At 36.2% G+C, this 21,853-nt stretch overlaps 5 protein-coding genes across 6 annotated transcripts in view; 3 read left to right on the top strand and 2 right to left on the bottom strand.

The window, feature by feature from the left end:
* Window positions 1-218, bottom strand: part of LOC117992093 (mucin-3A-like) — a 33,830-nt gene extending 33,612 nt beyond the window's left edge. The window contains exon 1 of the mRNA XM_034979751.2: window positions 169-218. Coding sequence (XP_034835642.2) covers window positions 169-205 — 37 coding nt within the window. The 5' untranslated portion in view covers window positions 206-218. The remainder of the gene's footprint in view (window positions 1-168) is intronic.
* A 2,228-nt stretch (window positions 219-2,446) lies between these two features.
* Window positions 2,447-3,805, top strand: LOC117992056 (DET1- and DDB1-associated protein 1). Its single transcript, XM_034979709.2, has 4 exons — window positions 2,447-2,603; window positions 2,731-2,869; window positions 3,404-3,465; window positions 3,666-3,805. Exons 1-4 carry the CDS (start codon window positions 2,601-2,603, stop codon window positions 3,765-3,767), a joined length of 306 nt encoding a protein of 101 aa, XP_034835600.1. The 5' UTR covers window positions 2,447-2,600; the 3' UTR covers window positions 3,768-3,805.
* Window positions 3,806-5,721: 1,916 nt separating this feature from the next.
* The window catches only part of LOC117991780 (mitochondrial potassium channel ATP-binding subunit), a 325,288-nt gene continuing 309,156 nt past the window's right edge, over window positions 5,722-21,853 (top strand). The window contains exon 1 of the mRNA XM_034979384.2: window positions 5,722-5,734. The gene's annotated coding sequence lies outside the window, so the exon portion shown is untranslated. The remainder of the gene's footprint in view (window positions 5,735-21,853) is intronic.
* Sps1 (inactive selenide, water dikinase) lies at window positions 7,054-9,091 on the bottom strand. Its single transcript, XM_034979708.1, has one exon. It carries the CDS (start codon window positions 8,969-8,971, stop codon window positions 7,763-7,765), a length of 1,209 nt encoding a protein of 402 aa, XP_034835599.1. The 5' UTR covers window positions 8,972-9,091; the 3' UTR covers window positions 7,054-7,762.
* Window positions 9,610-21,853, top strand: part of LOC117992053 (dystrophin-like) — a 248,937-nt gene continuing 236,693 nt past the window's right edge. For both annotated transcript variants that reach the window (XM_069505508.1, XM_034979706.2), the window contains exons 1-7: window positions 9,610-9,780; window positions 9,872-10,008; window positions 10,257-10,458; window positions 11,459-11,690; window positions 12,445-12,606; window positions 20,896-21,027; window positions 21,483-21,727. In XM_069505508.1, coding sequence (XP_069361609.1) covers window positions 9,722-9,780; window positions 9,872-10,008; window positions 10,257-10,458; window positions 11,459-11,690; window positions 12,445-12,606; window positions 20,896-21,027; window positions 21,483-21,727 — 1,169 coding nt within the window. In that variant the 5' untranslated portion in view covers window positions 9,610-9,721. The remainder of the gene's footprint in view (window positions 9,781-9,871; window positions 10,009-10,256; window positions 10,459-11,458; window positions 11,691-12,444; window positions 12,607-20,895; window positions 21,028-21,482; window positions 21,728-21,853) is intronic.

The raw sequence follows: 21,853 nt of genomic DNA, 5'->3' as shown, positions 1-21,853 counted from the left end.
GGGGTATGAGGCGGGGGGACGCCCTGCAACCCGCATGTTATCCGCGCTCGTCCGCACCGGGTTAGCGTGGGGGCTGTGTGGGTTTGCGGGGCGTTCCCTCCCCCGCAGAGGAGGAGAGATCCGTTCTTAGTAGTGAACGGGTGACAGGTTGAGATGATGAAGACTTACCCATCCAAGAGTTCGCAGATGAAGTGCAAGCACACATCGACGGCGGTATACGCGTCGGTGGCAGTGTAGTGAGCCAGGGCCCGTGTCACCGCGGCCAGGGAGTCAGCCGCATGCTCGTCCGAGAAGAAGCTAACATCCTGCCAGAGCAGGCGGATGCACTGGAGAACTGACCTAAAGGTAGTAAGCGACTAATTCGACACTACCTATAAAGATTTGACGATCTCTCTGGCGCAGATGTGAGCGCTGAGGTCTTATAAGTGGGTATCTCGATATAAATCTTATGGTGCTGCCATACTGCAGTTATAAAAAATGTTGAGTATAAACGTTCTACTTAGTTAACATTTTGTCACAAATATGTGTTCGCAAATGGTTAGCAATCACAATTTGAAAGAAACACTAGTCAATGTGTGTACAAAAATTTTATGAGTAAGTATTGGTATTTTCAACTGTATTTTAAACAAACCAAAACATTATACATAACATGTATTTAAACAAATTAATTATAAGTATAGTATTAAGTTTCACTATGTACCTAGATTTGATTTTAATTTAATTTATAACGATGGGGCTAGGTCACCTGTAAAAGCCCCTCACATTAAGTATATCTGATTTTAAAAAAAATGTTGCAAACTTTACCAATGTCGTTTGCTACTACGTTTATTACCTACCTACAATTAATACAATACAAATCATTTATTTGCTGGTTGTAGGCATTAACCTACTAAATGTTATAACTACCTATAGTCCGTGACAGGTTCAGATGGCAATTGTGGTATGATGCGGGGGGACACTCCGCACACCCGCACGTGACTCGCGGTCGCCTGCACGGGCACCGGATTAGCACGGGGGCTGTGCGGGGCTTTACCTCCCCGATTTCCATTTCGACCTGTCGCGTACTATATTAATTATAAGTTAAGTGGTCTTAATTAATGTTCAATAATGTTTTAAAACATTTTATAACTGCAATGCTGCAATGACAGCACTTGTAAGATACGAATTGATTCGATTCTGCGACTGTTTAGTTTGTAGTACGTACGTAGTCAACCTTGTCATATCTACATATATCTAAAGTATAGAAACAGTAAGTATAGCTAGTATATGTGTAGTTGTTGTGGTTTTAATTGTGAAAACCATCGGCTTATTTGAAATGTCAAACTTATAATAGCTTTTTGTAGAATTTCTTCATAAGAAAATCAATCCAATCAAGCGAAAAAATTTCGCTACAAGTGGACAAGTGATGAAATGATACTGCTATAATAATCTCTATAAGCAGTGATGCCGTTGGTGTTTACATTTGAAACGCTAATATATTTTTTCATTGTGCTTGCAATATAGTAATGCTTACCGAAAGAGTGAAAAATCCAAGTTAGAAGTTGCTTCACACAGGAATACAGTTACATCATTGTCCAATATATATTGAACTATGTCAATTCTTTCGTTTGAATTGTAGTTGTACCTGCTTATGAATTCGATAAGGTACTCGCAAGCTTTGCTTTGAGTTGCCGTGTCTCGCGATGATAGCAATCGTTTTATGTCACATAAAATATTGTTACTTCTGGGATTATATGTTCGATTAAAGTTAACTAAACTGCACATTTTTTAAAATTTAATCTCTATAAACTTCTAAAAGCCAAATTGTGGTTTGAACATCCCGCCATTTAAAACTGCCGTAGAATTTTCAAAAACGCCGCCAATATCTTAAATGCCCACAGATAAAATATCTTAGCATGATTTTATGACGCTTGCTGCCTCAGACTAAGAGCGGCTGAAATTCTGCGCGTCCAATATATAGTGGCCTGTACACGGTCAAACATGTTTGTCAAATATTTTAAACGTTTGTAGTCGTGTTTGATGCGTTTGTCAAACAAACTACGTGTTTGGCAAATTTATTTCTCAAACATGCTTGAAGGTGTAGGTACGGCTGCTTTTATCAAACAAACTACGTGTTTGGCAAATTTGATTGACGGCGTGTTTGACAAACATGTTGGACCGTTTACGGGGCACTGTTGTATAAATTTCCCTATTCTCTGTAGTCTAAGGAATTTCCCGAAAATCATAGACAATTTATGGAAATCGCTAGGTAGGTATACGTTCTGGGCGCTCCATTGCGCTTGTACCTAGCACAGGTGCACCAACTTGCGTTGGTGTAGAAGAATCATTAGTCTCAAAATAATATAGGCTGTGGCAATTTGATTTTCATAGTCGGCAACATTTGTTCTCAAATGTCATTCTCGATAGAGCACCGACCAGAAAAGATAGAGCTTTTATATAGAGTAATAACCAGTATACATATTAATCTATGGTAATAACTAACCTTATGTATCTGCGTATCGTGAAGTATTTTTATTTTTACAAAAAATTGTTGATTAGATCAATAATTTCTTAGTAAATTACTGTTTTAGACGCCTAATTAACACCAAAATAGAATTGAAATGGTAAGAGTGACCTGGTATCGATACAACATTGTGTAATTTAGTACTTTTTAGGAACCAATCTACACATCCACATGAATTCTGTTTTATGTATCAATAATTTAATGTTATAAAATAAACGTTGTTGCAGTCGGTGATAGAATTTTTGAAGGATCTGCCTTCGTACGACGAGCACAACTTCACCCTCTTCAATACTGACCATGGCATTCGGAATTGTTCCAAAAGACCTTCAATATATCTCCCCACTAAGGATATTCCTTCTGAACAAAGTTGAGTATGCGATTTTCTCTTGTAAAATTAAGTAATTTAAATCCGCGATGGTTTCGCTTGTGTGAGATTTTAAAAATCTATTAGTAGGAGTCTACATTAAAGAGAAAAACTACATGCAAACTCAAGTTTCTAGACCTAGCGACATATAAACTGTATGTTGGTAAATTTTAGTCAATCATCTTTTCCTTTTACAATAAAATTAACTGTTACTAATTGGTGGCTACTCAGATTAGCTGTAGCTTATAATATAATAAGATTAGCTAAAATATTCTGTCTAGTTTTCAGTCCACAAATTAGTCTGACTCTTGCAATCCAGAAAAAGAAAGATTTTTATTCAAATAAACTAACTTTTACGAGTACTTTTGAATCGTTGAATGCATCTACCACTGGTTCAGAATGCCAGAATAATTAATTCTAAATTAGATCTTCAAGCATTTAAAGCAACTTAAAATCAACCTGATCAAATTGTTTCTTTGTTTTTGTCTTTAATATTTTTATACCTTACTACAATATATTTTTATTTCTTCTTTCAGTAATTGTAACAGAAAAGACAAATATTTTATTAAGATACCTACACCAGCAGTGGGAAAAAAAGGTATTTATTACTGAACAGACAGTAATTACATAATAGTTAGCTAATTAATTACCTTTATTTTTATGTACATTCTAAAACAGATGTTTATTTATTTTTATGCATAATAAGATGTTAAAAAAATACTGTAATATGGAACCCTCGGTGCGCAATACTTATTTGCACTTGGCCGGTTTTTTCAAGTGAACTCTATTGTTTTTCAGAACAACACCTCCCCAAAGAAACGGGATCAAAGTCACATAGAACAAAATGGTGATGAAACTCGACCACGCAAGAGGCCCTGCCTAAACTCTACGTTTAACTGAAAATGTTCCCACACAATTATGTGCTTCAGTTACAGACTCTACCAAGTGTATTGCCATTTTATATTAACATTTTGTATATCCCATTTTTAGGTTGACTTATTTATTGTTTCTTGAAACACACTGGTTTCATGTTTTTACGCATAACAAAATGCTTGAATTATAGATCTACTTTTCAACTACAGTTCTTGCAATTTCGTAAATTGTGTGTGTGAAAGCGTGAGGCTAGAGAACTTTACTTGTGGTAACGTGGTCATTGCGTAAGAGTGCGTGCATGTCTGACTAATCAGTCGCGAGCAAGCTCTGTCAAACACACACATTTAGTGTACCTTACGTATACCGATACGACTTAAACACAAGCATGAGTCAGTGGCCTTCGTGAAATGCAAGAACTATATCAACTATTTGTTTTACATAAACACTAAATTAAAATGACAGATCAAAAAAAGTTGCCAGCTTTATCTTGAGTAACCATATGAAAAGTTTTTAACCAATTCGAAGTTTTATGAACACTACATATTTTATTGTATTAATATTTGGTGCTGTTGTGATTTTAGTTTAGTTTTGTGTAGTAACTGAATTAGCATTGAAGGTGCACATACCCTATTATTGTGTTGTGATGCACCTGAACTGTAAGGCAGTCAGTCAACAGAACTTGAACACTTGTCTGTTGTGGTACTCTGGCTTTTTCACTCCAGAGTACCACTTCACTCTGATTGGTCGATCGTCGCGCCAAATAGCGTTGCAATACGTCAGCAATGTGCCTGCACCTTAAGATTGTAGATGATACTTTGTAAATTCTCTTCTGTCTTTTACATTTGAATGTAAAAAAGTTATGATTAATTCATTCCATGTAAATTAAGTTATTACATTCTGTGTAACATAATAACTTCAATGTGCACTAGAAAAATTGTTTTAAAATGTAAAACCTTTAGTGGCACAGAGGGTTGATGCATACTATCGATTAAAAATGTGTTCGGTATTTATTGTATAGGGGACATACTTTATTATAATATTTTTATGCTAGTTCAAGTTGTATGAACAATTTTTTTAATCAGTTTTTTATGCTATATTATTTATATTCCTAAAGCTAACCCATTGGCTACTATCACCTGAGGGTATATTCAAATTATATAATTTTATTGTTTTCTTTTAGCTGAGCATATCAAATTTTTAGCCGCTTACATTTTCAGTGTAGTTAATCCAGTTGTATACAATCTCTAGACTTGCAGGTCTAAATCTAGTGCTGTTCTTTTCTGCAGGGAGCATAATGAAAGGGGCAGCAATACATTGACTTCTCATTTTGAGCCAATTGACAACCTCGAGGGTAGTTGGGCATCCACATGAAAGCATATTTTGAAGCATATTTTGCTTCTGTAGAAAGGCTCGAGCTTCTTCCTTAAGTTGCTAGACGCTCAGATGATAGTAGATAATGTGGCTAATTCTGTTGCACACAATCACTACAATACGCGGACGAAAGTAATGTCCATCGACCTTTAGAATGACATTTTGGCTTTGTAGAGCGTTGTCTCTGTCACTCATACCTATATGACGTTTTGTCGGTCTCAACGACAGAGATATCGCTCTACAAATCTGCTATCACCTTCTAAAGGTCGATGGACATTACTTTTTGCCGCGTATTTTAACAAAATTTACAGGTCGAAAGAATGCTTCAATGTATTTGCTAATTCTAATATGCTGTAAATTTTTATAATTTTCCCTGCGGAAAAGGATTGCATTAGTTTTAAACCTGTCAATTTCGTTCTGAGATTGTGTGCAACAGAATTAGCTACAGTGTGCCGGAGTATGATAATCAATGTTTTAGTTGTGATTAGTTATATTGATCTAAAATTACATTTGTAAAAATAATTTTTCATAAACTTAGGATGAATGGTGATTTAGCAAAAAAGTTGAATTGTTATTTATCTTTGTAATGTAGGTACCAACTACCAGCGGTATTAATTTTCAGTGTCATTTGAATAGGTTTTATTAAATAAGTATGATTCAAATATTTTTATTACTTGCACATTTTAGAAACCTTTACTTTTAGTCATTAAACTATGTAGGTATTAATAGGTATTTCTGATTCTGACTCAAAATAAATGTATACCTATTACATAAGCACTTAGACAATTCCCTATTTATATGAGTGGAATATTAGGTTATTTTAAAAACAAAAAATGTTTATAATAATAAATAATAATAAATACACTTTATTTGCACAACCACAAGAAGGATTACATTAAAGAATAAAAAACACAGACAGAAGGAAGATACAAAAGGCGGCCTTATCGCTAATTAGCGATCTCTACCAGGCAACCTTAAAGATTGGAAAGTATAAGGAAAATTAGACTGCAGGTGGTGTGTAATATACTAATAAACATACATTCAAATAACTGATCAGAGTTAAACCGAAGTTAATTCACTGAATTGTAACTTTTTAATTTGTTTTGCTCAAAAATGATAGTCTGATCATAGCTTAAATTTTTTTAATACAAGCAGCTATGTTTTGACCTGTAGTGCAATTCAGGTTATTGTTTTAATACATGATATTAAATATATTTAATATACAAATGCTAAAGTAGTTTTGTTATAGCTCCCTCTCATATAGGTACCTACTATGCAGTCTTACGTGGCTCAACTGGGAACTGAACCTGCAATCATGGACGAGGTATCCTGCAATCTGTTATTAGTTGCTTTGTCAAAAATTATTTTGAAAGAGTCAATTTACATTCTCAATAACTTCATACACATATTTTTAGAAGACAGTCTTCATATTTGTTCGACTGATAATTTTCTGAATTTTCCCGCTTTGCATAAATATAAATGAGTTTGAAGTAGATGCATAAATGTTATGCCCGGAAAACTCATTACAATAAGCCTTCGATGTACTCTTTTTTCTACTATTTTCGAAAAACTAAAATTTTAATTTTCGCGGCTGGGAGTTTTTGTCAAATAAGACCCCCAGGTTTGCACACACTGATCAGCAAAATGCTAGAGTTCAAAATAGCATGAACGAGATAATTCCTTGTAGATTTTTTTATACTCTAATTTTTAGTGATGATTCAAGTTTGATGAAAATTACTCAAGCATTTTGCTGCTCAGTGTGCATTGACTCTTATGGTCTGGAGATAAAGGTCAATATGCTACTTGTAAAGTTTTAGATAGTTGCTTTTGCTTTGACTGTCAGTTTGAATAATTAACTATTAATTTTTGCAAACTGAAAATTAGAAATAGGTAGGTAGTTACCTAATTTGGAAATTGTGATGGTACAAATAAAACTACATCATTAGAATGAAAAATAATTTTAATCTAAACAATTATACTTATTTCACAATTTGCAGAATTGATCCACAAGCTGCATTGTTGGATTTTCAAGGGTATCTAATGGAATTTTTCACTTAAAAGTTAATAGTGATATCTTACTTAAATATCTAAAACACCAAATGCTAGATATCTATAGGTCATAGATTTAATAGAAGTATGTCTTGGGTGAATGTTGCATATCTATTTAACTTTGCCCAAAACATTGGCATTATAATATTTTATTGTAATAACTCTTTTTAATTAACTCACAACTTTTATTGTTGCTAAACAAGTAGTACTTCTATCATATCTATAGGCCTTTAACAAAGGTTTACTCTATGACATAATAATTGTGTCAATATATTAGTGAATACAACTTTTTGTATCTTATAGTCAGCCTTAAATACTACACTTTTCATACACTGGTATTTCAATTTAATACATCTTGTGTAGTCATTACAGCAAGTATTCTAATAATTATATGTCAAAGTGTAAACCAAGACTTCAACTGAAATTCCTATCTAGCCGCAAGTGATTCACATGGTTTTTACATCCATTAAAAATTAAAAAAGAAATGCTAATGCCATTATCTTCATGATAAATTTACTGTAAAATAAAATTTAAGATTTATTCAGCTCTGAAATAATTTTAGACTAACATTCTTATAAAATGTCTCAATTATTATGAACAACTTAATCTTTAGCAGGCACTTCGATGACTCGGGGCTTGTCAATGATGCGAGCAGTGCGGTTGCCCTTCTCAACGATGCCAATGATCCAGGCCTGGTAGCCCTCCTGCTTCTCAATGTCTTTGCAGTATGCCGCAGCCTGCTCGCGAGGCAAACAGATCAGCAGCCCACCAGAAGTCTCAGGCGCATGACCTTGTAGTAACTGAAACATGTTGCCACAGGCCTTGGCAACAGCAGCCATCTTCGCGATCACTGGCAAATTATGAATAACAAATGAAACCTCATTCTTTTGATGCGACGCCAGATTCTGTGCATGTCCAAGAAGACCGAATCCAGTGACATCAGTAGAACCATGAGCATTGTATTTGTGCATAAGCCGGGCTGCAATCCGGTTAAGTCTGCTCATAGAGTCCATCGCACGATGATAAGCTCTTCTCACATCTTCTTCAGACACTACCAATTTAATTCTATTCCATCGTTCTGGCTGGTCGAGCCACTGATGAGCATTGACTGCAACTTGGGTGCCAAGAGGCTTCGTTAGGACTAAAACATCACCCATAACAGCATTGTCGGGTACAATGTATTCATTGGGCTGGCATATAGTAGTAGCAACCCCTCCGATGGTGCACCAGGGATTGATCACAGTTTGCCCACCAGTCACAGATGTGCCTGCTTCCAGTGCAGAATCCTTAAACCCTCGCATGATGAGAGGAATGACTACGTCTCGCTCCTTTTCAGTCATCTTAGTCGATACTCCGAGCAGCATCAACATGTTGTCACATTCAGTCACACCCATGGCGTATAAGTCGCTAAGTACATTGGCACACGCGATCTTCCCCATCATGTAGGGATCGTCTACTAAAGGGTAGAAAAAGTCAGTCGTTTGTACCAAACAAAGCCCTCCATGTCTCAGCGGCGTCACCGAACAGTCCAAGCCGATTCCGATGCGCGGGATAGCCACATGCATAAATTGATCTTGATCCTGCTGCGAATAGTCCTGCTGCAGCGACTCGACGAGCTTGGAGAGGACATCTTGGGGAACTTTACAACTTCTTCCTTTGAGATCTGCGAATCTCGTCAAGCGAAAACTAGCTTCCAAATCGTGCGCCACAGGGTCGAATGGCCGACGAAGAGCCAAAGAATTGGGGTTACCGGCCATTTCTAGTTGCGCTGAAGTCAGTGAATCCTGCGCTACACTAGAATGATACGACATATTACACAATAACAAAACAATATTTTGATTCGCTTTCGGGTAAGTTCAATAAAAATATCGAAACCCGACACGCCGCCAAGTGACGCTTGCAAAATGGCGTCTCCTTTACAAAAAGAAAATGGCAGCTACAACTTCATTCGAATAACGAATTCCTATTGGTTGATATAATTAGTAAACAAACGAATCTGTTTGGTCATTGGCTAATATTATAACGATGGATGAAATTTGCAAGGAGAACGTACTTATCAAATGAAATTCTATGTTTTTGTATGATTTAAACTAAAAATTGTTGTTAATTTATTAAGAAAATTGTAAGATATTTTTTATTTTACATTACATTCATAGTCTGACATCTTTCGATACAGTTAGTTAAAAATATAAGTTTTTATCTGTACTGTGCTACAGTGCAGCAACCATAGAGATAGAATTCATCCAAGGACCAAGGCAGCAACAGTTGCAGTGATATTATTATTCTGTGACGACAAAACGACAATAAAATTTTAACCAATAGCAAGAGTTTAGTAACTTTTTTTATTGGTTCATAATTTTTTTCGGAAACAAGCCCACAATTCAATTGGTCAATACATACACATTATTTAAAACTTAGATTTTGGCGGTTATTTTTTTTATAAAATTAAACTTGTTGACTACTGCCGGAATGTCCTTCGTTTCCTTTCTAGTTAAATTCCTATTACTTATTCAAAAATCCTTATAGAATAATTTAACATGCGATTGTGTATATAGTACAGAATGGAATTGTTAAAGTGGAAGAAAGTTGAAAATGAAGCGGGCTATCCGTGTTACATCGAGTGAGTAAAATCTATTGGTATAACTTTCTCTGCCTCGTAAAATATCTTATTATCCAGCGTTTGTTTATCCACAATTTGTCTTCTGTTGCAGTGAAACAAACGGCAGACAACACTATGACCATCCTCAGTTTAGCAGGATATTGAAATCTCTGGAAGAGTACAATGACATCAAGTACAGTGCTTACAGAATTGCATTCAAATTGTTTGCTTTACAGAAAAGTTTAAAGGGTGAGTAACAAGATGTTTTAAATCACGAAAACGAACAGTATCAAAATATGGCACCAAGATCAAAATAAAATTATATCTGGCTCGTTGGTGTCTTTTCAGTTACAGTGTAACTGATACATGGGTCGCCCGTAACGCGTTTTATGCTCCACCCATGTACAACTTTAATCCCATTTCGCTTTAAAGAGATTGAAGTCAAAAGCTGACTTAATGGAATAAACAAATTAAAATAAATCATTGTTTACTTCCAGTGCCCCCACTTCGCATAAGTTCCGGCGTATTCTCACGACACCAGCTAAGCCTGTCAGAGAGCAGCTTGTCTCTAGACACAGCTGAGTTGGAAGCTGTATTAGCTGATATCTACTTTGCAGCTGAGAAGGAAGGACTATTCAGTGGTGATGTTGACCTGGCAGTGGATTTGTTGATCAACTTGTTGCTCAATGTGTATGATGAGTGAGTAGTTTTATGTATACCTTAGTTTTTTTAGATAATATAAAAACACAGACCACCACCTATAGACGCCTAATAGCCGGACACCCCAGATCGCCAAGCTTAGGCAGTTGCTTAGCATAAAAGTCGGCCCACGCCCGTCCGGTACCCTCATTCCGCACATTGCCTTGATTATGTGACTTTTGAGTCTACCAATCACAACGAAGCATTCTCCCCTGTCCCCCGCCAACCAGTTGTGAAGTCGGGCGAGCATAAAAAAAACTAAAAATCAAAGGGTGAAGTTGGCCTATACCTACAAAAGTTAATTTTTACTTTGTAGTGGTTTTGGAAGTCTGTTTTTAATAAGTATTTTTGTGGGATAAAGTCTGTGTCCTATGTCTGTGGATGCAAGCTTTTTCTTTTTTAAGGGATGTAAACTATCTCTATAGTTTTTGTCAAAATTGGTTCTGTACATAACTTGTGAAAAGGTAACATACTTATTACTTATATCGCATTTATAATATTAGTATAATATGGATATTAATTTAAAGAAATTTTGTTAATGTTATCTAGCTAACCTTATATATATTCTTTGCGAGTTGCAACTTTTAAGTTGATAACAGAGACAAGCCATTTTTTAACCGTATCTTAAAGGCATCCTTCGTTTGACGACCTCCCTGGCGCAGTGGTAAGCACTGTGGTCTTATCTTATTAGTGGGAGGTCCTGGGTTCGATTCCTGGTAGGGGTTTGGAGTTTTGTAATTTCTAAATTTCTGGTCTGGTCTGGTGGGAGGCTTCGGCCGTGGCTAGTTACCACCCTACCGGCAAAGCCGTGCCGCCAAGCGATTTAGCGTTCCATTACGATGTTGTGTAGAAACCAAAGACGCATGGGTTTAGTAAAAACTGCCATGGGTCTTCCAGGTTAACCCGCTTCCATCTTAGACTGCATCATCACTTAGCGCCAGGTGAGATTGCAGTAAAAAAACCTTTCTAAAAATATTGCAATTTTTTTTCATTGTTACAGAGAAAGAAAAACATCAATACGAGTGTTAGCAACTAAAACCATCCTAATATTATTGAGTGAAGAATCAATAGCAGAGAAATGGCAGGCCCTAGCAAACTGCTGTGCAGACCACAACGGCTGTGTGTCACCAAGGAGGTTGGCTGCACTATTGGCACATGTCACAGCTCTGCCCAAGTATCTGGGCTGTCAATGCGATCACTTGCAGGGTGACTTGGACTCCTGTTTTGCTAAGGTATTGTATCATTAAAGTTTTTTTTACTAGTGCAGGCCCTCACCAACTTTGCCAGATTAGTTCCTGAAAAACTGATACAATTACTCCAATCACACACTGGGCGGTATCCAGTTATTGACTAGGGTGAACGTTGCTTAACTACCACAATCAAGTGATATGTGCACAAGTGTGCACCAGCACGATATAATGTGACAAGATTGTACCACCCCCAAATTAACTATTTTTCAGTTATCTCACTGACTGTTGTGATGATATCGTAGATTGGCTGTGCTGTATTATCCCGGATAAACAGCGGCGTCTTAGTAATAGGGTCCTGTTGGCACCCTTCGGATATGAAACCCTAAAAATGGATACTATATTGATCTATTAAACAATATCTTCGATATGCTTACTTACAACTTAAAAACGTCTAATTGTTGGTGCTGGGGCATACAATTGCATAACTAGCACAATCCACACTAATATTATAAATGCGAAAGTGTGTCTGTCTGTGCGTCTGCTAGCTTTTTACGGCTAAACCGTTCAACCGATTTTGACGAAATTTGGTACAGAGATAGCTTGCATCCCGGGGAAGGAAATAGGCTACTTTTTATCCCGGAAAATTGAAGAGTTATCCATATAATCCATAGGATTTTTAAAAACCTAAATCCACGCGGACGAAGTCGCGGGCATCATCTAGTGAACTAATATGTAGACTAGACTAGACTGTACCACTCCCAAGTAAATATTGTTCAGTCGTTTTCTCTTCATACAGAATGCAGGCATGCTTGGAGTCTCGTCGCAAGCCGTAGCAGAATGGGGGGTGACAAGTTGCTCCAGCACTCGCTGGCTTGGTGTTGTACAGCGAGTGGTCGACAGTAGGAGCAGTGCCAATGTAAGCGCGGCCTGCAGTGCGTGTGGACAACCCCTTATACAGGTACCTAGCATACTCACATCAAGGGCGGATCCAGGGGGGGGGGGGGGGGGGGGTCATGGGGGTCATGACCCCCCCCTGGGCTGCGTCCAGGACCTAGGTGGACCACTAATTAAAATTGTTAAACAATGTTTTTTGTATTTTTATATACCTAGATTTTATGTAAGTTCCTTCAATACTTAATCAATTTAATATAATATTTTGTATGATGGCAAAAACATTATGTTCTTGCGAATATATATTGCGAAATGCGAACAAACGCATCCAAAATTTGAATTTTACCGCGCCACCGCTACCTTTCATCGAGATGTCACATTTCGTGTGACGTTCTTCAATGATTGAAGAACATCACATGGCACTTGCCCAGGGCCCACGATCGATTGGGGCCCAGTAGTCCCTGCCAGATCACCAAACTATAACAGACCAACCGATATTTTAATACCCAAAAACATATTTATTTCGATAAAATCAACGGTCAAAAAGCCATCTCAAACAAAGGACCGTAGAGATTGTTAAATAGTCAAGACTGACTTATATCCGATCTTTATTGTCTTTACTGATAACGCAAATGATAGAATATTTCATTCTTTTTCACACTTTTTAAAAAATTCCCGACAGTAAAAACCTCTAAAAGTAAAAAAAAAATGTATTATATACCTATAATGTATTGGTCGGATTGGTCCTTTACGTTTATTATTTATAGTAAAGTTTTTATTATCCAAGCGCTCGTTGCATCTGGGGACCCCTAAAGATAATAGAACTATTCTTTATACAACAGATGACTTTATAGTTTTTAGTACAAAATTCTGGCATTTATCTATATCTATATTTATCTTTTCTTTTTTTGTAAATAATGTCATAAATTTTGCGCTCGCTTCGCTCGCACGTTCTGTTCACTACGATTAAAAATCCCTTCCGAGATGTAAGCTATCACTGAGTAGTACCTACCTACCTACATTTGGCCGTGAAAAAGTACCTAACAAGATGATAGACAGACAGAAAATTTCGCGCTCGCTTCGCTCGCGCTTTTGCTCTGTATTAGTTGTTGCCCGCCCGCAACCTTGTCCGCATTGATTTAGGTTTTCAAAAAACCGTAGAAACTCTTTGATTTTCCGCATAAAAAGTGTATGCAGGTTTCCGGGATGAAAGCTTTCTCTGTGTAGTAAAAATAAATAAATAAAAAATAAAAAAGCCTTTATTCTAATACGTTATACGTTAATACAATGATTATTATTATTAAAATTAATATTAACAAATTACTACAATTCTAAATCATGTCAATAATAATAGAGGTCAATTATGTGTATATTTGAAAGTAACAATTTTTATGTCAGTCAACGATAAATAAAATAAAATAAAATTATAAAATTTAACCTCGGATAATTTTCAATTTACGTATTAGTCGCCGCTACGGCGTAGGCCTCCCCCAAATCTTTCCAGCGCTTTCTGTCCCTAGCTTGCCGCATCCAGTCAGGTCCACATACCTCTGAGAAAATGTCTCGCCATCTCTTTTTTTGGCGGCCTCTTTTTCTCTTTCTATCTCTTGGGATCCATTCGGTAACTGTTTTGGTCCATCTAGTGTTATCTAGTCTGCAAAGATGTCCTGCCCACTGCCATTTTAGTGTCCGAATTCTTTTAATTATATCTACTAGTTTAGTTTTCTTTCGAATTTTTTTGTTGCTTATTCTGTCTTTTAATCTCAAACCCAACATGCTTCTTTCCATCTTGTCATATAAAAATATTTTTCACCCCCAATGCGCAGGTGAAAAATTAAAAAAAATTACAAAAATAAAGAAATTTATTTTTATGGTGAGGTAAGGTGGAGAATACTTACCTTTTTCCTTCCAGCGGGCAAATAAGGGGTAGGAGAAGGATGGCCCTCCCCTACAGTATAAGATAAGATTCGGGCGCCAGCCAGCCGGAGGAACGACGCACGGATAGCCGAGCAGAGGCCTGAACCTTTAATCTCAAGGCAGGGATTTCGGGCCTACTCCGTCGTGGACTCTCTCACGAGACGACAAATGTCAGATAAATATGTTGGAGGATCAAAACAACGAAAAATTGTAAAAATTTTTGAATTATAATATAATTTTCTATTTAAAATAAATTACTATTAATAGCGTCCCTACGTTCCTTGCCTTATCTTAATTCTACAAAATATAGGTACCCTTTACATTATTAAATATTAGACCTAGGGTTATGAAAAATTTGTACTAAAATTAATAAAATATATCGTTCGCCACGCACCGGAGGATATTTTAAAGAGTTCCCTGATTAAGATTTATAAACCGACGCACTAGATCTTCGGATGCAGGCCGATTTGTGTGAAAGGACATTTCAACACCATGTTCTAATCAGGTTCCACAAACACATATTTTTGAAGCAAATCACCTCATAGTGCGATAAATAGGGAAACACAAGGGGAACACATGGGGAACACAGGGGAACAGCTGCAACAAGAAAATTCTAGTTAGTATATAATTTTCTTGTTGAAAATTGTATGGCGCAATGAGGTTATACAATTTGGATACTTACCGCATTAGCGCTGTTATTTCATAATATCCATATTAAGGTGAAGCCTTCAAGGCCGAAATTACTGCTTTCTAGGCATTTCGCCACAAAACGTCTCATATTTCATAAAAATCCGGAGAGAGCCGAATATCACGTACGAATTTTGGAAGAAAAGTGACAAGTCATTAGTCATGTCAAATGTCTTCCATCAATTACTATAAATTTCGTTTAAAAAAAAAACAACTGTCAAAACACTGATCTATGGTCTCCTTGAAGATAATAATGGGTAGAGGTTATGTTACCGATGTAAACAAATGCCTGTCAGTGTCAAAATTCTATTAAAAAAAAAGGAAAACAATTATAATAAAGGATGTAACGAGACCGTCTAGGTACACGTTACAATTTCCCCTTTCTAGAGAAAAAGAAAAAAAAAATTTTTTTTTTCTTTACCCTTAACAATCCTGTAAGGCAAAAACGAAGGGAACTACCAAACAAAAGAAGAATTAAATATCTAAATTCATTCAAGCCAAAACGACCAAATAATCTTTAATAAATACGGATTGAGAAGCAATCCTTCAAAGCAAAAAAAATTATCTTAAACTAAAATTGCATAGTATTGGCATTCAACTGACCAGACACGTAGCACCAACGCTGTGAAATGGTAAGCCAAACTAGCGAAGAAGAGAAGAAAACTTTCTAAAGAGTGTGTGATTAGAATTGGCATTCTACTGACCAGATCACTAAGCACTAACGCCGTGAAATGATAAACCAATCTAACACAACACTTAGCCTAAACAAAAAGAGTCTAGAGTTAGTCTGCACCCGTTCAACCCGCTGAGGCACCCTCGCCGCGCATTGACGAACTAACCTAGCTAAAGGGTTTTCGGAATGGTCTGCAACTGGACAAAGCACTGGGCACCCTCGCCGCGCAGTGTCGAACCACCCAAAATGATGCACTACAAAAGAGCGACATCCAAAACACCGTCCTGCCTAAGCAAGGACATAGCATACATGTCCACATGTGTGAGACAAGGCTGAATATGAGTACCAAAGACCCATCCAAAAGAAAATATTTACATCCACTTGCCCGTTAAACAGACACAAGCAGGAGGATAGCATGGAGCATGTGCCAACCATGATCCCACAAAAGATCTGTACATATGTACAAAACTACTTGACTGATTAAAACAGAAACAAGCAGGAGGATAATACGGGGCATGTGCTAAACCGTAATCCCACATAAAAACAACTGTACATATTTACAACAAAATAAGGTAATACGGTGCAAACAAAGACAACCGCAACCAAAAATAAGTATAGGATTGACAAAGGAGCCAAAAATCCTATACAAAATGAGCCCTTATAAAAGAACTACAAAGATAAAAATGTACAATATATACACATAAGGTAGTGCGGGGCAACTGCATAGCCGCAAGCTACAAAAGGATAGGATTGACAAAATAGCCAAAAATCCTATAAAATCAGTAGGACTGACAAAGAGTGTCAAAGAATCCTACTCAAAATGATTAGTCCTTATTGTGTTAGCTTCTGTTTAGTCCTTTTCAAAATAAAATTAATTTTAAGTTTTAATTTTGTCAAATTTTAAGAATATCTTTTATATGGTATCTACCTGTACTATTCTTTGCCAAATCTTTCAATATATAAACAGTATCTGAAATTTTCTTTATTATTTTACATTTAACAAATCTAGGAGCTAATTTAGCTGAAAAGAACGAAGCAGCATTGGATTGCACAAAGTTGCGCCTCCAAACTATGTCTCCAACACAATAAGAAATGACTTTTCTTCCCACATTGTAGTATTTGGCATTACGTCTATATGATTTAGCCAAATTACTAACAGTTTTATCAAAAATATTACTCAAAGTAAGAAGTGCGTCCGAATAATCAGAACGACTACCAATAACTAACTCTGAAGGATCAGAGATAGAATTAAATTTATGTAGGGACCCATCGAGGAAAACTTCCCTACCAAACATAAGAAAATTAGGTGTGTATCCGGTAACTAGATTAATAGTGCCATTAATAGCTGCCTGTATATGGGGCAAATATTTAGACCAGGTTCTATGATCGTTCTCAACATAGCATGCTATACAAGTTTCAATAGTCTTATTAAAGCGTTCAACTGGGTTATTCTGAGGGGTATACAAAGTGTTATAAAATAATTTTGGAATGTTATATTCTTTAGCAAAGTGTTTAAAAGATACCAAAGTGAATACCAAAATGAACCGAATTTAAATCATCATGATTATTTCTAATAGTTTCTAAAATATTTTCTCTAGGTATTACTATTTTCCAAGCTAAATTTTGATTTAAAATAGATTTAGGCTTGACATATTTATACAAGGTATGGCTTTAGATAATAATTTAGAAAAGTAGGCAATAGGATGTTATTGACATGAGTCATCATCTTGCATCAGAACGTTAATTAATTTAGTTAAGGGTAAAAAGTTCGAAATAAATCATCTGTAATAATAAAATCTATGTGACAAAACAGTTTGTTATCAAAATCTGTCCAAATAACCGATCAGAAAGTCTTGTAATTCGACGGTGCATTTATCACATCAAATGACATCCTAACGAATCCAAACAACCACGACCTAGGACTGCAAACATGGTCTAGTCAATGAAATTCAAAAAAAAAAAGTAAAATAAGTAGGTAAGTATAAAATTTAGAAAGGAAGAAATCATTTTCTTGTAAATGAACAATGAAATTCTCCGTTTTTAAATTTGGATAAAATGTCAAAATAATATAAAAGTCAAAACCAAGGATGATGTCAATAAAATATTAAAGTTGTTATTTGTCGCTGTGCACCTTACATTTTCCAAGAAAATTGGCCACGACGACTCCTATATAGTATTAAGGTTAAATTTCCTAAGAGGAAATATACCTATTTAGGTAGTTGGCATTAAGGGCAATACGATTAAGAACTCTAAAAGACAAAGACTTACCAAGAAAATATGTTAAGTTAAATTTTGAAGATTGAAATGCTTGTTTACATAATAATTACTTACAATTTGTGATGAACTATACTCCGTTCCAGACATACTAATAGAATCTTGACCGAACATGGTAATGTTTACAAAATCTATAGATATACAAAGCTTTATCATTAAATTTCACTCGCAATAGATAATAAGTAATACACAATATACCTCAAAATAAGCTACGCTTGATTAACATGAAAGAACACTTAAATTAGCTATGCTAGGACAAACATCTTAGTAACTAGGCATACAATAAATAGGTTACACGGTTACAATACACCTTAAAATATTACAAAACACTAAGTAAGACAAGAACGACGGCAATTAAAATATTGATCCACCAAACCATGAGAATCAACACGACTAGGATCCCAAAAAAGAATCAGGTCTCTGTTCCAGGGCGACAAATGTCATATAAAAATATTTTAGTGGATCAAATCAAAAAAAAGGATTTGAATTATTTTCTATTTATTTTATATTTAAAATAAATTACTATTAATAGCGTCCCTACGTTCCTTGCCTTATCTTAATTCTACAAAATATAGGTACCCTTTACATTATTAAATATTAGACCTAGGGTTATGAAAAATTTGTACTAAAATTAATAAAATATATCGTTCGCCACGCACCGGAGGATATTTTAAAGAGTTCCCTGATTAAGATTTATAAACCGACGCACTAGATCTTCGGATGCAGGCCGATTTGTGTGAAAGGACATTTCAACACCATGTTCTAATCAGGTTCCACAAACACATATTTTTGAAGCAAATCACCTCATAGTGCGATAAATAGGGAAACACAAGGGGAACACATGGGGAACACAGGGGAACAGCTGCAACAAGAAAATTCTAGTTAGTATATAATTTTCTTGTTGAAAATTGTATGGCGCAATGAGGTTATACAATTTGGATACTTACCGCATTAGCGCTGTTATTTCATAATATCCATATTAAGGTGAAGCCTTCAAGGCCGAAATTACTGCTTTCTAGGCATTTCGCCACAAAACGTCTCATATTTCATAAAAATCCGGAGAGAGCCGAATATCACGTACGAATTTTGGAAGAAAAGTGACAAGTCATTAGTCATGTCAAATGTCTTCCATCAATTACTATAAATTTCGTTTAAAAAAAAAACAACTGTCAAAACACTGATCTATGGTCTCCTTGAAGATAATAATGGGTAGAGGTTATGTTACCGATGTAAACAAATGCCTGTCAGTGTCAAAATTCTATTAAAAAAAAAGGAAAACAATTATAATAAAGGATGTAACGAGACCGTCTAGGTACACGTTACAATCTTTCTTTGGCAGATAGCTAGTTTCTCCTCTTCTTCTTTTCGTAATGACCATGTCTGACATCCATATGTCAGACATGGCATTATTGTGACTTCGTATAATTTCTTTTTTATTTTCACATCCATCTCCTTGTTCTTCATAACTTCCTTAAAGCTCCAATATTTACTCCATGCCATGGCAATTCTCCTATTTATTTCCTTTCCAGTACTGTTTTCGAAAGAGATTGATTGGCCAAGGTACACGTAATCTTTCACGTGCTCTATATTTTCACAACCAATTTTAATATCCTTCTTTTCGGCGTTGGTAAGGATTTTCGTTTTTGAGGTGTTCAAAGATAATCCAGCTTTTTTGCTCTCCTGTGCCAATTCTTCCACCATACTGCCAAGATCAAACGCATTCTCTGCAAACTCTCTGTGTAGTACCTGGTCAAAAAGATAGACCGTCAAATGGTAACAGATAAGTAGATAGACACGCTGTCGCATTTATAATATTAGTAGCTACCTTATGATTTTTTCGTAAATATTTGAAAATTTCGCGCTCGCTTCGCTCGAGCTTTTACTTTATATTGGTTGATGCCCGCAACTTCGTCCACATAGATTTAGTTTTTAAAATTTCCGTGACAACCCTTTAATTTTCCGGGATAAAAAGCCGTTTCCGAGTGTAAACTATCTCTGAATAGTACCAAATTCTGATTTAGAATATGGACTTTGAAAAGATAACAGATAGATAGAAACATTCGCATTTATAATACGTCTAGAACGTGACTTGTCTGCTTTCTTTGCCTATTCCAAGAAAATAGTACCTACTCTGTCAAGATCATAGGGGCCCCGTTATTCTAATGTGCCCAGGGCGTCCAATAGGTTAAAGACGGCCCTGCGTGCGGGTGTGCGGGGCGTCCCCCCCAACCCCCGCTCGTCATAGCCCGATTACCAACCAACCAACTCGACCTGTCGCAAGAGGTCGAGATGTTGTGACTTGACCACGACTACGTGACCCCCCCCTGGCACCAAAGCTGGATCCGCCCTTGAGTCTCACATACATACTCTACTAACAGTATGGGACGCGCTTTGTTATACCAGTGTTTGATGGCTCAGTGCAGTGTAAAGAATAGTTAGAAGTAGTTTTAATTAAAGAGCCTGTGAGGACCAGACCTTCATTATTTTAATTTATTAAAGTTCAAAGGTGTCTTGCAGGCAGTTGCCACGATAATAGACAATTAATGACGTGATTTCTCATACTATTCCAAAGAAAATATAAAAAAAACAAACTTATGCTCGCGACTTCGTCCGCGTTGACTACACTTTCAAACCCCTATTTTACCCCCTTAGGGGTTGAATTCTCAAAAATCCTTTCTTGTTGGATGTCCTTTCGTATAAAGTAATATTACATTGCAAAATTTTAAAGCTAGAATTTGCTGAACTCGTATATTTTTCTTTTTTGCCTCTTTGTTGGAGTTAAAATATTTTTTTTTTAATTTTCAGGTGCTGAAATTCAGATGTGCAAAGTGTAACGATGTTAACTTTTGTGAAAAGTGTTATTTATATGGCAAGGACTTGTCAGGTGTTCCCAGTCATAAGAAGACCCATTTAGTGCAAGAGCTAATCGATGGAGAGGTACAGTATACAAATATCTTTTTCTAAGTAATAATCAAAATTGAGTTGTGACAACACATACCAATCGATTGCGATTGTTAAGCAACGTTGGCCCAAGTCGGTAACTGGATGGGTGACCAACTTTGGAGGTCCGAATTTGGCCTTCTCGTTTCCACGAAGGAAGCGAAACACGCCTCGATTATGCTGTCGAACCCAGTTATTATCACTAACATCTGATCATAACTGTAAATAATTAACTTAGAGTAGAAATCTCGTTCTCTTAGTAGAGTTGTATGCGGAAGGATTTATCTCAAAAGAACACAACCAAACCATTATAACCATTATAGAATTAAGGAAAAGGGGTCACAACCCTCAGCAATGAGGAATACGACTAAAAAGAAGATACAGAAAAAATAACAGTTTTAGTTATGGTAAAAAGAATAGTTTCTATAATGTAGTTTTTAATTATGTTTTAGATCAAAGCTCCTGAATGCCTCAGCTTCATAAAAGGCATGAAAAGATTTTTCTTCTGCACGAAGACAAGAAAGAAAAAGACGAGTAAAAAGGATAAAAAGAACAAACATACAAGACAAGGTTCGCTCAAAAGCAAAGAAAAGCCGGCGATATTTACGTCGACGGTGGGCAAGGCTTCGGGAAATAAAACTAACAATCCAGCCATGACGCTGCAGGATATTATTACTAACATGGAAAATGACACTAAGTAAGTAAAATATGACACTACTGTTGAGTTGTTAAAAGAAATTCAAAAAATTATGGAGTTACAGTAGCCGGGAAAAAATATTGTACAGTACGCTGCAGAAAGTAATGTACATCGAACTTCAGAAGG

This window comes from Maniola hyperantus, chromosome 20 (assembly GCF_902806685.2).
Source record: "Maniola hyperantus chromosome 20, iAphHyp1.2, whole genome shotgun sequence".
NCBI lineage: Eukaryota > Metazoa > Arthropoda > Insecta > Lepidoptera > Nymphalidae > Maniola > Maniola hyperantus.
This window is presented reverse-complemented; position numbering and strand designations above follow the sequence as displayed.